Genomic DNA, 16,724 nt, shown 5'->3' on the forward strand with positions numbered 1-16,724 from the left:
TTATGTTTCATCTGCAAAGGTGGTATGTACTTGTCTCTGTGAGATGGTGCACTGTATGGCCACACTGAGTGTCTGAAGGGTTGGAGGGGCACCTCTCACCTGCTTTGGCCCAGGGGTCCCATGGCAACCCTTGCTCCCCTTCCCACCTTTTTATTCTCCTTGTTGTTTTATGTTTGCTTTTTCTAATGTCTTATCTTCCTAAAATTTTATCATCTTGTTTGTACTGCTTGTTTCCATGGGGGTAACAAATGGTGAGGTGGTGCTGGTGGGATACAGAGGGTGCATTCCCCACCGCACATCATGGTCCGATGACTCCCAACTGCATTTTGGGCAGAGAAACTCTCACACCTTACTTCCTCTCATCCCCCTCCTACTTCTCCTTGATTTTATCTCTGTCTTATTGCATCTTGCTTACAGTCAGGCTACCCACAATTTGCATTTTGTATCCTTCTGAGGATTGTTCCTGATTCAATACATGTAGGATGAAAGGACTGATGACCTTGTAGTTTGGTCTCTTTAGCTTCAGCAACCAACCAACCAACCAGCCTTGACGTGGATGACTAGTGATTAAGTACTCAGCACGATGTGCAAGGCAAGGTGTGCAATAATTGAACTCCACGTAAGCACTAGCCTGCTCTGCCTCCATTGCAACGCTGGTGGTGAGGATACAAAAGAATGGTCAGACGTATGTCCAAATATTTGACAGTTATATTATTTATTTATTTTTTTCCCTGTTTGTCAACTTCCTAATAAGTTCAAAAATTTAGTGCTCTTAATTTTAGATGCCGGTGTGAACTGGAAGTTGCACAAAAGAAGTTTTGAAATGTGACGCTTTCACATTGTTTTCACTCTTGGAAACAGTTTGATGTATACAGTAATGGTGGTTTTGTCACTGCTGCTGTAAGATTTTGAGGTCAAGTGCTGGATCATCCATAGAAAGTGACTGAAAGCATCTCGTAGGGAATCCCACTAGAGTTCGTTATGTGAGATCACTATCCAACTCGATCACCACCACCTGAACTTGTTAACATTTTGCTAGAAGATTGGTATAAGTTCACCTTGAAAACCAAACAGGATGTGTATCTATCCATTCTGAGATGACTGGAACCTGTTTAAATGCCAACAGTATTCTTACACTTTGATAGCCATGGTTTTTGGTGTTTCCATATGTTTGTCTACTCCTGTATTTTACCGTAGTTACCATCTCGAGCTACTTGTCATTAAATATGAAGTTGTACAGTAGTGGATTTCTTCTTCTATTTATGTGCAATATGCTACATTGATTTATGTTCACGATCAACTACTAGTTCCTGCAACACTCCTCAGTCCTCTGTGGCTCTCCTGTAGTTTGGTACAATCATCTGACATTGCTACCATCTTATAGATAACCACATCATTGTGTGCTTTCCTGACGTCAAGGACCACGGCATCAACATGAGTGTTAATGTCTCATGCTCTGGATGTCTTGAGTGAACAGTGAGAGCCGATTTTCACAAAATCTGTTTATGGAATCATTGTTGATCTTCTGTACAACAATCTTCCGTATTTTTGTTTGACACATTTTACACTGCCCTGGCCCAGTGGCTGAAAGTGGCTTGTACAATTGGGAGGAAAAGTCACTACATTCACATAAACAATGGAAAATCCAGTTAAACAATAGAAAATCCAGGATGGAATATAACAATATTACGAAAAGGAAAGTTGCAAAAGCTTTATTTGTGACAGTCTTTTTGTTGCGCCTATCTGCGACTCAGCATTTCCGCTATATGGTGGGTGGAAACTTTCCTTTTCATAATATTGCTATACTTATATTACCTAGATATGACTTATCTTGGGGATGTACTACATAATTGTCAATAAACAGACTGATTTTTGTATTCTAATGCCCAACCTTTCATCCCAGGCACACAGGAATTGCTCAGATATGATTGTTTACCCATGCATTCACATCAGACATTTATTGACATGGAAACATCTGCACATTTTTGAAGCATTGCCTTGCCAGTTATTAGTGGTACTAACTTTTTTGTTCCACTTTCATTTCTACAGTATAAAACATTTAGCCTCTCTCAGGGGTAAATGCAACACGCGACAGTGGGGAAATCAAGAAAAAACCCGGACTATTCTTCATCCGGGAAATATCCAGAAATTATTTAGAATTCTGGGAATTTTTGTAACTTTGACTAGCAGGGACTGATACTCAAAAAAATTTTACATTAGCCTGCTACTGCAGAATAATACTCAACAATAAAATGTAAATGGGAGAACAACAACAAAATAAATTTAGTTGCAAATAAAATGCGCAATTTACAACGAAAAAACACAGTGCACACACCAGCGTCTGATGGCAGCAAAATGTATCAAAGGCTCCAGGACGAAAACTGTGCAATACTTTGTAACAAAAGGCTGCTTTCCATGAGCGTGATGTCACAGCTGTTTGTTTCTTACATGTAACGGAAGAATATTACGAATGCTGGTTTGAGAAGCATTACTTTCCAAATAAATTTCATTTTACACAAGATAAATTATGTTGCATTTGAGAATGTGTAATGAATATCTGATTCCTCGGAGCATTTGATCCTCATTCAAAACTTAACACTTTGAGATCAGCCATTTAAGCCACTATTTAAAATTTTACTGGCACGCTTGTGTCTGATCTTAAAGGGTAACACATGCTAAAAAAGACAAGCTTAAAGAGATAGGAAATTATTCACTAATGATGGCAAAAAGTATAATTATCATTAAAAAAAAGAGAGGGGGTGTAGGGAAGTGAGTTTTTGAACAGTTTCACACGTAAGTGGCCTTTATATGTAAAAGTGGGCAAAACGTGTATTCAGCTATGTAACCTATGAAATATTCGTTGCTCAGCAGGGAAGTTTATAATCGTGATTGTCAAAAATATTCAGCTTCTGCCATTTGAGGTATGTTCTTAAGATCCTGCCTACCAACTCCCTCGGAAAAAACAGCAAAAAATTTTTGACAACCAAAATTATATGTGAAAGCTTATTTTTTTCTTATCGCTATCTGGAGTATTTAAATGTACATCTACAATTTTAACCACCATTTCACACATGACATAATCTTTACACTTTTCTATTGATGGCTGCAGTTGATCTATGATGGCTTTAGTTCTCTGTTGTACAGCTTAATAGCAAAACTTTCACAAGTTTCCTCACCACCTCCGAAGCGAGATTGAAAGTCAGGAGATTGCCAGAAATAATAATAATAATAATAAACTCAAAAGCAAATTTTAGCTTCCATTTTTAACAAATTTAGAAGTGAGTCCTTGTAAATAAATACTGTAAATAAAAACTGTAGCGATAAGAAGATTGCTTTACTTTCCTGATCAAATGCCCTACTTTTTAACTATTGTTGGGGGAAAAAGGCAGCAATTTTCAGCACTCAGTCGAACTCTTTTCTTGCATAGTTTTTGACTGTGAGTGGTTTAGATGGAAGAAAATACTTCCCACTGACCCCTGGAAGATCTCTCTAAAATAAAATAAACAGTTTCTTGGTGATGACAATTTCCTGAAGCCAAAGTCTGACAAATTACTACTTTTTTATTGTGTTTTGAGAACTGTTTGGTTGCTCTGGTAGAAAGTTGTTTTTAGAATCTACCACCCATGGATTTGAGTCTTAATGACAGAGACAGCTTTCAGTCTCTTACTTGTATCTTTCAGTAATTGTTTGCAAATGGTTTTACTGTACAGAAATTTAATTCATTTCACAGGCTGTTTACAAAATGCCAACAGAGAGTGATGATTCAAGCAAAAGTGTAGCACTAGCACTTCAGAGGGTATTCCACGAGTTGCAGTTTTCAGACAAACCTGTCGGTACAAAGAAACTAACAAAATCTTTTGGCTGGGAGACGTTGGACTCCTTCATGCAGCATGATGTTCAAGAATTTCTACGTGTGGTAAGTTCTGTTCTACAAAGAAGCTTTTGCATAGTTTAGTTTGATCTTTGTGTATTGATTTTTATACTATTTCCAGCTGTTGGACAAACTTGAAAGTAAGATGAAGGGAACCTGTGTTGAAGGAACTGTGCCAAAGCTCTTTGAAGGAAAGATGGTGGTTCGTATTTCAACTATTATTGTGCTGTTTTGCTTCTGGTACCAGTCATGTTCTTACAACTGTCTTTCTCTTTTGCAGTCTTTCATTAAATGCAAGAACATTGACTATACATCTACAAGAGTAGAGACCTTTTATGATATTCAACTCAACATCAAGGGGAAGAAAAATAGTAAGTAATTACATACAAGTAAGGTTAAGCAAGATTCCCCCTCCTCCATTAGGATACACTCACTCTTCGTAATGGTGCTGTAAACTGTGTCAAAGCCATAGGAATGATGGAAAACTATGGAAGTATCAAAACTGAAGTGTAAGCTTCATTTGAGGACCACCCTTGTCAAAAGTTAAAAATGGTGCACAAGAAGTTAGAAGGTGGCTGCTTCAAGCAGCATAGAATCATGTAAGGGATGAGGCCATCTTACGCATAGTAGCAGAGACAGAAGAGAAGAGAGGAGAGGGCACCTTCCACATTGCTGATTATTAGTGCCTGTTGTTGTGGATGACAATCTGGTTCATTTGGCTGCAATACATGGCACCTTACATGAAAGCCTGTGATGCAAATCATTGTTGTAACTGATTTCAGTAATGCATCACATCATCACAGTGCTGTGTTGCCTTATCCCTAGTTATAAGGCAGACTCTCTCATTTTGCTTGGTTTGACATGAGGAACAAGGATTCTGTGTCTTAAATGTGTTTCCTCAAGTAGAAAATAATGATGACTTCTCAAATCACAGGGTCTATACTGCTGTCATTATTCTACGTGGGAGGGTCGGTCAACAACTGACCATCTTGTCAGATTCTAAACTGCAATACAGCAGGCTTTTTTTAAATACCAATGTGTCATTGCATCCTTCCTTTTTCGTTTTTTATTTTTACCTACATTCACATTTACTTACCCTCCAAGACTTGGGCATTTGAGGCTCCTTACTAATTTGTATTCACCAATTTGGATTAGTTGTTACATCCCTTATTTCCCCACAGGTCCATGAAAACAGCATCTTATTGGGCTCCATGGTGACTTATCATTTCCATCCATGGGCTTGTGACCGTCAGACCACTGGTCACTCAACTATTTCTGTGCCGGCCGGTGTGGCCGCGCGGGTCTAGGCGCTTCAGTTTGGAACCGCGTGACCGCTATGGTCACAGGTTCGAATCCTGCCTCGGGCATGGATGTGTGTGATGTACTTAGGTTAGTTAGGTTTAAGTAGTTCTAAGTTCTAGGGGACTGATGACCACAGATGTTAAGTTCCATAGTGCTCAGAGTCATTTGAACCAACCAACTATTTCTGCATGCAGTATAGCTTCCAGTCCCTAGCCCTGGCAGAAAACAAATCCCAAAGAGCCATTCAAAGGATGTACAATTGCAGTGTTTCTTATAGCTTCCAAGTCTCTCCCGTGTTTCCTATAGCTCCCAGTTCTCTCACATGAAAACTTGAGTTGGCCATTTTTGTCATCATAAAGTGGTCCATTCTGTCCCAGGAGTACAACAGGGTACCATTGCTTGTACGGTGTTGCACAGTCTCGATTTTTGGGACTGCTTTTTGCTAAAAAGCTGACATAGCTGCCCCATATTTCTCTTCTAAAGACTAGCTGTATGTGATACGTTATTGCTGTCTACGATATATTATTGCTGTCTGCTTCCTTGCCTAAACCTCTGGGGATGCATATCACACTACTCATCCTGCCACATTTACTGTGCTTTGGTCTTGGCCTAATAGGAGGATGATTGTCAGGTTTATGGCTCACAAAGAAAACTCCCCATCACATCCCTGTCGGGTTGTAAACCTGGACAGACCATCAAAAACTGAAAACAGATCAAGCATGATAACAGGAAGAAGGTGTACTGAACTGTAAGAAGAAAGCAAAATCGATACAGTGAATACTCAAAGGACAAAGTGCAGTGGCTAAGTGGACATGGTGTTGCGCTGCTAAGTGGGCGAGCCATGTTTAAAGCTCCTTCCTGCCAGTGGTTTTTTACTGCATTCAAATTTGTGATGTAACAACTGTTTGCAACTGAGAGGTATAAGGAAGGGGACCTATAATGGAAGTTGATTCTGCACAACTTTGCTGTCAGCAGCGTACAGAAAGTGGCTTTCGAATGAATTTTTGAAGCCAAATGACAAGTCGGCCAAACCCTCCACCGGAAAATACGTCATTTGACTCATACACAACATTAGTGACAGTATGTGTGTCGTATGAAAGGAATCTCGTATTGATGCACCTAATTTTATTGCCTGGTGAGTGGCAGAGAGCTGCACCCTTGCATGATTTAGGTGTTCATGTGAATGTGATCACTTCCAGGGAAATGATGAAAACATAATAGTTTGTCATACGAGGGTGAGTCAAATGAAAACCTTAAATTTGTAATAACAAATCAAAATTTCGCACAGTTATCTTGTAAATTGGTAAGTGTGCTACAAACAGCGTGCAGAATGGCCTGTAGGTGGCAGCATATTGCAGATGCACACATATTGTTGCAGTATCAGTATAAGTTGCCGCCCCACTTGCAACTTGCACCAGGGAAAAACAGCTTTCTATTATACGGTTTTTGCATAGTGAAGGTGTGAAACCTATTAAAATTCATTGATGAATGAAGGTTCAGTATGGTGATGCATGTTTGTCACAGCAGCAAGTCTACGAATGGAGTACGAAGTTCACAAATGGTGTACCTTCATTGGAAGATGCTCCTCGTCCAGGTCAGGCAAAATAAGTTGTGACTCCACAGACCATGGCAGCAGTTGAAGCCATAGTGAAGGAAAACTGCTGAGTCACACTGAATGACGTTGCAGCATGATCACAGATTAGTCATGGGTCAGCATACCACATTGTGCATGGTGTGCTCCAGTTTCACAAAGTGTCTGCAAGATTGGTGCCACGGCAGGTGACTCCTGAAATGAGAGAACGACGTGTTGATGCTTGAGAAGAACTTCTTCGGCACTTTGAACGTGAAAGTGATAGCTTCCTTGGAAGAATTGTTACTGGAGACGAAACCTGGGTTCACTTCCACCAACCGGAAATGGAGAGCGAGCAAGGAATGGCGCCATTCCTCATCACCAAAACCAAAGAAGTTTCGAACAGAACCATCAGCAGCAAACGTTATGCTGACACTCTTTTGGGACGAAAAAGGTGAGCATTACATGCCTAGAGGGACCACTGTCACCAGCACATCGTACACAGATCTCCTAAAGTCATCTGTGGCCTGCAATCAAATCAGAGCGACATGGATTGCTGTCGGCTGGTGTCTCCTTTCTCAAGATGACCATGCAAGGCCCCACACTGCCTGTACAACAGGTGCAACAATCATAGACTGCATTTTTACTGTCTTCCTCATTTGCCTTACTCATACTTGCCCCAAGTGATTTCCATATGTTTGGACCACTCAAAGCCGCAATGGGAGGAAATAAGTTCTGTTCTGTTCTGATGAAGACATATGCAACACGGTGCACAAGTGGTTCTGCAGACTACCAAAATAATTTTTTTTCTAAAGGAGTTTATACACTTTGTAAGTGCTGGAGGACTCACATTGAGCATGGGGGAGATTATGTTGAAAAGTGATACAGCTTTGTACCACTTCTGCACAATAAATAAGATTTTTTAAAAAAGCTGCAACAACTGAATTCAACAGTTTCATGATTACACAGTGTCTCTGTGCTTCATCAAAACGTATGTTTGTAACATTTTTGAAGTTGCACTTCGTTTTGGAATCTTTGACTCTTCAATTCATTTGTAGTAACATAGTTCACATCTGTTTATTCGTTGTTTTTAATTTCTGTGAGACATCTCTGTGGTATCTTGCCTGCTCTCACTGTTCATTACATTTACTTGCGATGGTAATGTATTCATGCCATATGACTCATATTCCGTAATCGATGTACAGAGTGACAAGCACCAAGACTACAGAAAAAGAACAAACGTTTCAGTGACCATTTGGACAGTTCATAATATTGTGGAAAAAAAGAAGAAACTAAAAATAAATGATAGGAGGGAGTTTAGAGGACGGCTCGCCCGCTTTACAGTCAAACACTGTGACCATTTAATCATGGCTCTTATATTTAGCTCAATTTTGCACGTGTTAAGCTTGGACCATCCACTGTTTTTATTTTGTTGCTTTTCCACAGTTCAGTACACATTCTTCATGTTTTCACTTTTGGTCTGTGTTCTGTTTTTGACGGGCTATTCACTGAGCCATCTTACCACTAAATCTGAGGGGGAGTTTCACTTGCCAGTGGCACTTCCAGCTTTTAAATTGTTGGACCCAATTAGTTACAAAGTAAGGCTGGCCTTTGGTGCCTTTCCAGCTAGTCCTATAGTTAGTCTCCTTGCTTTAGTGGGATCTTTATTCTTAAACAGTACCAAGTCTTACTCACACATACAATCACAATCTGACAATTTCCTAATCATCAAATTGATCAAATTCTTTTTGCATGCAAGGGCATTAACTATCTAATACAGGCCATCTTGTGGGATTACCAGTTGGACTGCACCTTAAGGCACTCTGATGGAACCTCCGCATAACATCCTTATAATGTGCTCCTTGTACACCCCTTCTGATTAGTATCAAGACAACCAATTAGGAAGTCTGTGCTCCCATGACCTTTCTGTATCTCCTGCTTTCAGATCTTCAGGGGTATCAGAGTGCTACCATCGTGTACACTGACTGCTCTTAAATTGTGGATAGGAAGCAATATGCTTTTACACCCCCTGCCAGTTAGTTTGTTGCCGGGACTGTGTAGTCTCCCATTAAGAGAGTGCCACATTTTATTAAACAGACCTCCCTCGACAGTGTTTTAATTTGTGGTGACTCGGTGAGCATTCTCCAGGCACTTGATTAATGTTACTCTTACCATATTGTGATATGTGCTATTCTTGTTCTTATCTCTGACCATAGTTGCACTGACTGCTCAGTTGTCTTTTCCAAGTCATGTGGGTATTCCAGGGCCCGAACTGGCTGAACATTTGGCTTGAGAAGTGATTACTCACCCAGTGTTTGCTTTGATGACTGCAGGTGCAGATTTGTGAGTAAAATTAAGATCTCTCTTCACTCAGAGATGGAACATAATCTGGTGGGCTCCTACCTCTTCTAATACACTCTGCACTATCAAGGAGACAACTGCTGCATGGCATCGGTGCTTCCATTCCTCGAGGAAGGAATTCACCCACCTATGTCACCTTCGTATCAGTCATATTAGATTAACTCGTTTTTATTTTATGTGACGAGTCACTGTCATGTTGTTGTGGAGCCTTAAATCCATCTTCACATGGACCTTGCATTCGACCGCCAACATTGAGTGTGCAGAGTTCTTGATGTCATAGCATGGAAAAAGCATTCTTTGTAGTCTTTCTAAATGTGCAGAGCAATATTAAGCATGCCAGGTATTTTGAACATTATTTAAAATGTGAAGCAGTGAGGCGGAATAACACCACCTACATCACATGCAGGCCTTCTCTCTATTCCGTACAAAGTTGGAAAATGCCATATTGGATTTCAGGTGAAGCTCACATTTGGTGTGTTTTATATTCCAACTTGCATCCTATGAATATGTACCATTCAAAAGCACTGGCACATTGAGAATCTCTCGAAAATGCTTTACTTTTTGACACAATTGGTTGTAATAAAATGGCAGGAAATGTTACAGTGGTTGTTAAAGAAATGTTCTTATTATAACTTGCCTGTTATGAATGTGTGAGTGACATCTCATAAATAGTGCACAGGTTGATACTACTTTGGATTGTTTGGTGCAACAACAATGAAAATTATGATGGTGCTAAAACCCGACAGAAATCCACTGTGTGTTAAGTGAAGTTTCTGGTGAGTTTACAGAGGACCTTCATTCAGTTTCATGTTGGATTAATCATTTTCGTTGTGGTCATATGAGCATAGGTGATAATCAAATACCTGGAAGGCCAAAAACATAACAGATGAGCGAAGTGTGAAACATGTGGCAGACACTTTGGAAGAAGATCGCAGTGCGACTTGTGAGGGACTCTGAAGCCATGCAAATTCATCCACCTTCAATATTCCACTCTCTGGTAAATGACTTAAAGAAGAGAGAAATTTCAGTGTGATGGGTCCCACACTGTTTGACTGTGAAAGAGAAGCTGAAACTCCTGGTCATTGCAATTTTGCTCAAACAAAGATTCAACTGCGAAGGTCAAGGATTCTTATGTTGAAACTTCACTATTGGTAAACTGTGGATTAGAGACTTTAAACTGGAGTTGAAATCACAGTCCAATGAGTGGAGAGTTTCAGATTGTCCACATCCAAAAAAATTTAAACGTGCTCAATCGGAGCTCAAGCAAATGATGAGCAAGGAATCATTGACAGATAGACCCATAAGAAACAAGTGCCACAGCAGCGTATTGTCATAACTTCATGCAAAACTTGCACAAAAAAGTGCACAATACCAAACCTCAGTTGCTCGAGGCTGGGCCTCTCATTCTTCATGGCAGTGCTTGCCTGCATATCAGCAATGTTGTAGTTCAAAAGCTGTGTGAATGTGGATGAAAGTGGTGCTGCATCCTCTCTACAGCCCAGACTTAAGTCCACCAGACTTCAATTTGTTCCTGAAGCTGAAAAATCTGTGTGAGTGTACATCTTTGTCGTTCTCTGGAAGAGCTTTCTATGAATGTTACCTGACCAGTCAACAGATGAACAGAAGCAGTGTTTGATGGAATAGTAGGGATTCCAAGATGGTGGTAACTGTCATAGAATGACATGAAGGACTGTAAAGAGAGATGTAAACAAACTGTGTGATTTGCAACCCACATACAGTCTAGAACTGGTGCTTTGAGAGTGGTGCAGTTGTGAGCCAGCAACATACATAGGCAAATTGCATTAACCAGCACATTCAGTGCAGTGTAGCCCATCCCTGCCTTCTGTTTGTGTGGTTGGTTGTTCTGTACATATTGATTCAGTTGCTGGATGGCTTAAAGCTGTCACAGCTAGTTTACACTTGTCTATTCTGAGAACTCGTGTGTACTGTGTAGTTCCTGCGCATCACCTGTGGCTGCATATTGCCACTGGGGCATGCTGCGATCATGTATACCAAATTGAGGAACACGTACTGTATGCACATGTTGGATTATTCCTGTGTGATCAGCAGCATGGTGGAGATGAAGTCTGCGTATTGCACATTGAATGCCACGGCCTGTGTGATGACAGCAGTACAGACCGATGAAGTGTACCCTCCTTCTGGCTCTCTGTGCTAACCATGTCATCTTGATCCTTTGCTTCTAATTTTGGCAGGTGACTCATGGACGGTTTTCTGTGTGACAGTGGTTTGTATTCACAGATATCAGGGTGGGGCGGGCTGGGTGGTTGGGGTTGGGGCATCTCCCTTTGCATGCTGGCTCTGGTGAACCCTCAATCCTATCTCCTTTATTGGCTGCCTTGGTCTTTCTGCTGCACCCAGTGTTTAATTTTAAGGGTAGCAGTCTGACGGGTGGTTAGTGCTGTTCCTCTTTTTTACATTTTGACTATTATAAATCAGAAAAGAGATTACTGTCTGGGGGACAGCCCCCATTACATACAGAGCCTAAGGGGTACTTTCCTTGCCCCTTCCACCTACCGACCTGATTATTTCTCTCACCTTATTTTATTATTGTTGGTTCAACTGACATCCATTGCATTTTTAGCCTTCACTCTTAATAGTAACAGAGCCAGATGGTATTCTTTACTCTGTGATTGTCATTGCACTTAATTGTGTTGGTGGGGGGCGCTCAGATGCCAGTTGGTTTTCTCTTGCCATAGATGAACCATGGGAGACATCTGTTCTGACTCACAAACTGGCTTCACTCATGTAATTTTACTTCTATTTAAATTATTTCTTAGTTTTGGGATAAATATTGCTTCCTAGGCCTCAATTTTACCACTCCAACATATTTCCACAATTCAGTCAAATTTCTAACCCCTGATGTCACTGTCTCAAGATTAACTCTCTTGACCGAGAGACTGATAACTTTGCAGTTTAATCCCTAAACCCCAACCAACCAAAGTATTGGTGAAATCGTTAGCAGTACCTTCTGTTTTCAGTGCATGGTGCTCTCTAAAACCAACAGATATGTAATATTGTATAATTAAATAAATTATGTGTCATTTGTTGGATCAGTCCTTCACTGGCTTTAACATTATTTTGCCTAGCTGTCCTGATATGTCAGATTATTTTCTCTGGGTGCTTCTCATGGTCTTTTGTTCTGTTAATTGAAGTTAGGGTTGAACTGTTTCTTATTGTGTATCAAAAATGGCTGTCATTATGGTTGGGAATATAATCTTACCAGTGTAATTAATACCTCATAGGGTATAGTGCTAGACAGTATGCATTTTCATGGTGAATATTGATGTGTCTTTGAAAAACGAACTACAGAATAAAATGTACCAGCGAAGAGATCCCTTACCACACTAGTAGGCAGCTGCTTTGACATTTATTGCAGTTATGAAGTTGACAAAGATCTTGTGGTAACTAAACCTGAATAATTGTGTGTGTTCAAGAAGTTTATGTGAAAATTAAGAAATGATGACCAGAAAATCAATAAGAAACACGGAAGTTGCTTATAAGCACCTATCAAAAACCAACTCCGTTTCATAAAGCTGTTTCTGTTGTTTGTGGATGAAGTGTGCATTTCATTACTTCAGTTTATTGCTTCATTCTCTATTTTGAGCAACAAATGCTGTTACAATGGTTTAGCCAATATAGACCCAGGAAGAGAAAACAGACTCTGAGAAAATGAAGTCTGTTATGAACTTAGAGAAACTGAATAAGCTGCAAATAATTACGCTGAAAGTACCTGTGTCAAACAGTTTTGCCTCTTTAGATCTGCTACAGTTTCATATACGTAACTACAAGCAGACATCCCACTTCCAGTAACTTTGTAATGTAAGTATCAAATATGTTTGAATTTAACCTTTTTTTTTACTCCACCTGTTGCTCTTCTCATAAATTAAGTTGAAACCAGTGTGCAATGTGCAACAAACTAATTTGGTCTCATCCAGGGCTTTCTAAAGCATCCCACTTAGCAATTGTTAAACCACTTCTTATCTTTCTTCACAAACCATATAAGAGCTACCAAAAGTGTTGTCCATTTGTGTATACATTAGCCTTAACACAGTACACATTATGGTTGTTGTTCATAAAGGTCTTTCAGCAGTAAAATTAAACAATGGGAAATCCAGGATGGAATGTAACAATCCTATGGAAAGGGAAGTTGCTACTCACCATATAGCAGAGATGCCGAGTCGCAAATAGGCACAACAAAAACACTGTCACAAATACAATGTGAGCAGCAGCACTAGTGCATGATGGGAGTGGTGACTGGGTGAGGGTAAGGAGGCGGCTTGGGGTGGGGAGGGGGAGGGATAGTAGGGTAGAGGTGGGGGACTGAAGAGTCGCAGATAGGCACAACAAAAAGACTGTCACAAATAAGCTTTCAACCAGAAAGGCCTTCATCAAAAACAAACACACACAGGCTTGGTACTGCTGATCCCTCCAAAAACAACTGTGCAGCACACCACAGGTCACTCAGTATTATCCTGGTCTGGAATGTGTTAATCAGCTACTTCGACTTCCTAAAATCTTGTCCTGAAATGAGATCCATTCTGTCTGAGATTTTTGTCCACCAGACTTAGAACAGCTTTTTGTTGCCCTCACAATCTCTGCAATATCTCACTATTCTATGGCTTGTATCCCTGTGACTGTTCCTGCTGCAAGACTTGTCCTACGCACCCTCCTACCATCACATGTAACAGCCCTGTAACTGGAAGAACATATACTACCAAAGGGGGAGCCACCTGTGAAATGACGTGTCATATACCAGTTACGTAAATAATGTTCGGCCTTTTACATCGGCATGACTGCCACCAAATTATCAAATAGGATGAATGGGCAAAATCAGAGGGTGTATACTGCCAGTATGCAATATCCTTTTTCAGAGCATGCTCTACAACATGAGTCATGACCTCAGTGCCTGTTTCACCACAACACCATCTGGATTATTTCCCCAGACATCAGTTTCTCAGAACTCCGCAGGTGGGAACTAATGCTATAACGTGTGCTTGCTTCTTGCCACCATCTGGCCTTAATTTACGTTAATTTCTTCTGTCTTGGCATTTCTTCACTGTAACTACTCTTTGCTTCACTCCTCACATCTTTCATTGTCTTTCCCGTCTATTTTTCACTGCCCCCCCCCCCCCCCCCCCCCCCTCTTCCACCTTTGTTATGTACAGTGCACTTAGCTTTTCAGTTTTATTAACTTGTGCGAGATGTTTTAGCCGTTATCTCTGTCTGCAGTCTACATTTTACCCTATCTTCCACCCTTAAACTCTCAGGTTTTCAAACATCGTCCGATGCAGTCCCGAACACTCAGTCTTCCCTTTTCATCCTGTACAGTAAGTCTTCCCTGACCCGTGGATCCATGGTTGTGAGTGACTTTCCCAAAATCTACCCCTTTTCCCAGACCTCTCCAGTCCTTTTCCTTCACCTCTCTTCCTTCCCCCTTCAACCCTTCTGCCTGTGGAAGCAGCCAGTGGATTCGAAGGCTTTCCTGATTATAACTTTTTTTTGTGTGTGTGTTTTGCCGCCTTTTCATTTATTTTGTATTACCTAATTATGGGGTTTCCTTGTAGTTTGTTCACAATTAACAAGTGTTTTTGTAATTATCAAGTTTTTGTGATGAGGTGGTAACCCATCGCCAACCCCCAACCTGGAAGACAAGTGTTCTTGATTTTGAAGTAACCATCCACTAGATGAATTGCTTTCTCTACAACTGTAGAGACCATCTTCACATTTTCTTAAAAATGTGGAATCACAATGGCCAGAGAGTGGAAAGATAAGGTATTGTGAGACACACTTAATCTGGTTAACTGACTAAGATCTGTCTGGCTCTGGAGAAGGTGCCAGTAGCTATGCTTCTGCCGGCATAGCCCCTTTGTGTCGTAAGAACATACAAATCTCTCCATTCACATGAGCAGTACTACTTTTAAGGTGGTTCTCCTGGAGAGGAGTTGATAGTCCTGCCCATATAAAACACCACGCATAAATTCTTGCTGCGCTGATGTACGGCAGCCTTTCATCATACATTTCGACTCATTTAAGTAATGCTGAATTGCCACATGTTGCATTAGCAAATACTGATCAGTGATTATTTGACACTGCCATTTGTCGAAATCCAACAATTTTTGAACACTATATTAACCTTATTGCCCAAAATATCTGAATAATTTGTTTAGTATGAGTCAGATATTTATAACATCACTAGCAACCTCTTCGAACTATGAATCAGTGATTGTCAGTAATTATTTATTTCACTTTTTCAAAATTGTCATTGACTTAATAAGCTGGTGGGTCCATGGTACTTTGAATCATTAGGTGTCATACCCCAAATGAAAACATTTGTATTTCTTAATGAATTGGGTCATTGCACATCAAAACATTCAGTAATTCAAGGATTTGTAACCCTCTATCTCAGATTCTCACAAAACTTTGCAGATTTACTTATACTTGTAACATAGGAAATTCTGCAAAATATTTTTGGTCTCAGACTACAACTTCATTTTATAATGAATTTTAGATGTGGTGATAATCTAATAACTGGGCTCTGCAAGAATGTCAATGCAAAATGGTACTTAACTACATAAATGCCCATAACTCCAGTGTTTATGAAGCAAAAATTGCGAGCCTGTGGAAAAATGCTTTATTGCATTTCTCCAACCTGGTTTTGGTCTTAAATAATCCCCTAGAATGTAAGCTTCCCAGTCAAAAAAAAAAAAATTTTAATGGTCTTATGCTAATTGGCACACACATCTGAAATCAAAATACTTTTTGCCGTGAAGTAAAAGGGTCATTTTAAGTAAGTTCATTCACTCGCTGTCCCACTGCCTCAGATGCAAGATTATCAAATTAGCATATTTTAAGTATTAACTCATTCTAGGAATGCAAGGTAACCTTAAATGTGAAAATTTATTTCCTTTCATTTGACTAATTCAGTAATTTTTTAAAGGCTTGAAGGTATATGATTTGTGTGTTCAGCCATTCGTCTGCTCACAGTGAGAAAAAAGTTGTCTTCGGCAGCAGTAGCTTGTTTGGAACCTTCATAGGCATGAAAACAAAGCAACAATTGCTGAACTACATTGTTGAGAATAACTGGCATGCAAGAATCTGTTTGGTCTCAATTGCTCTTTGTCTTTATGTGAAACAGATCATATGTTTGTGGTGTGGCCCTATCACTCATCTTGTATAAAGTATGATTTAAGTGAGATAGTGTTCCGTTAATTGCAATGGAAAATGTGAATTCATGACTGTTTGAAAATTACTAAAAACGCCTTGCAATTTGACAACCTGTTGGTGGTGGTGGTGGTGGTGGTGGTGGTGGTGGTGGTGGTGGTCGTCGTCTTCAGTCCAGAGACAGGTTTGACGCAGCTCTCCGTGCTACTCTATCCAGTGCAAGCTTCTTCGTCACCAAGTACCTACTGCAACCTACATCCTTCTGAATCTGCTTAGTGCATTCATCTCTTGGTCTCCCTGTAGCGGTTCTACCTGCTTTTATTTCTTCATTTGTTGTCCTCAGTGTCAACGTACTGGCTGAAATATGGGATTGTAATTTAGACACTGACTACTGTAATAATATAGTCGTCAGATGCGCAGTTGCATTTCACTGTCTTC

The 16,724-nt window shown here is 40.2% G+C and overlaps 1 protein-coding gene across 1 annotated transcript in view; it reads left to right on the top strand.

Annotated features, from left to right (window-relative positions):
- The window catches only part of LOC126335170 (ubiquitin carboxyl-terminal hydrolase 7), a 211,638-nt gene that overhangs the window by 52,473 nt on the left and 142,441 nt on the right, over positions 1-16,724 (top strand). The window contains exons 7-9 of the mRNA XM_049998152.1: positions 3,731-3,916; positions 3,993-4,073; positions 4,152-4,242. Coding sequence (XP_049854109.1) covers positions 3,731-3,916; positions 3,993-4,073; positions 4,152-4,242 — 358 coding nt within the window. The remainder of the gene's footprint in view (positions 1-3,730; positions 3,917-3,992; positions 4,074-4,151; positions 4,243-16,724) is intronic.

The sequence above is a fragment of the Schistocerca gregaria genome, chromosome 2, assembly GCF_023897955.1.
Source record: "Schistocerca gregaria isolate iqSchGreg1 chromosome 2, iqSchGreg1.2, whole genome shotgun sequence".
Taxonomy (NCBI): domain Eukaryota; kingdom Metazoa; phylum Arthropoda; class Insecta; order Orthoptera; family Acrididae; genus Schistocerca; species Schistocerca gregaria.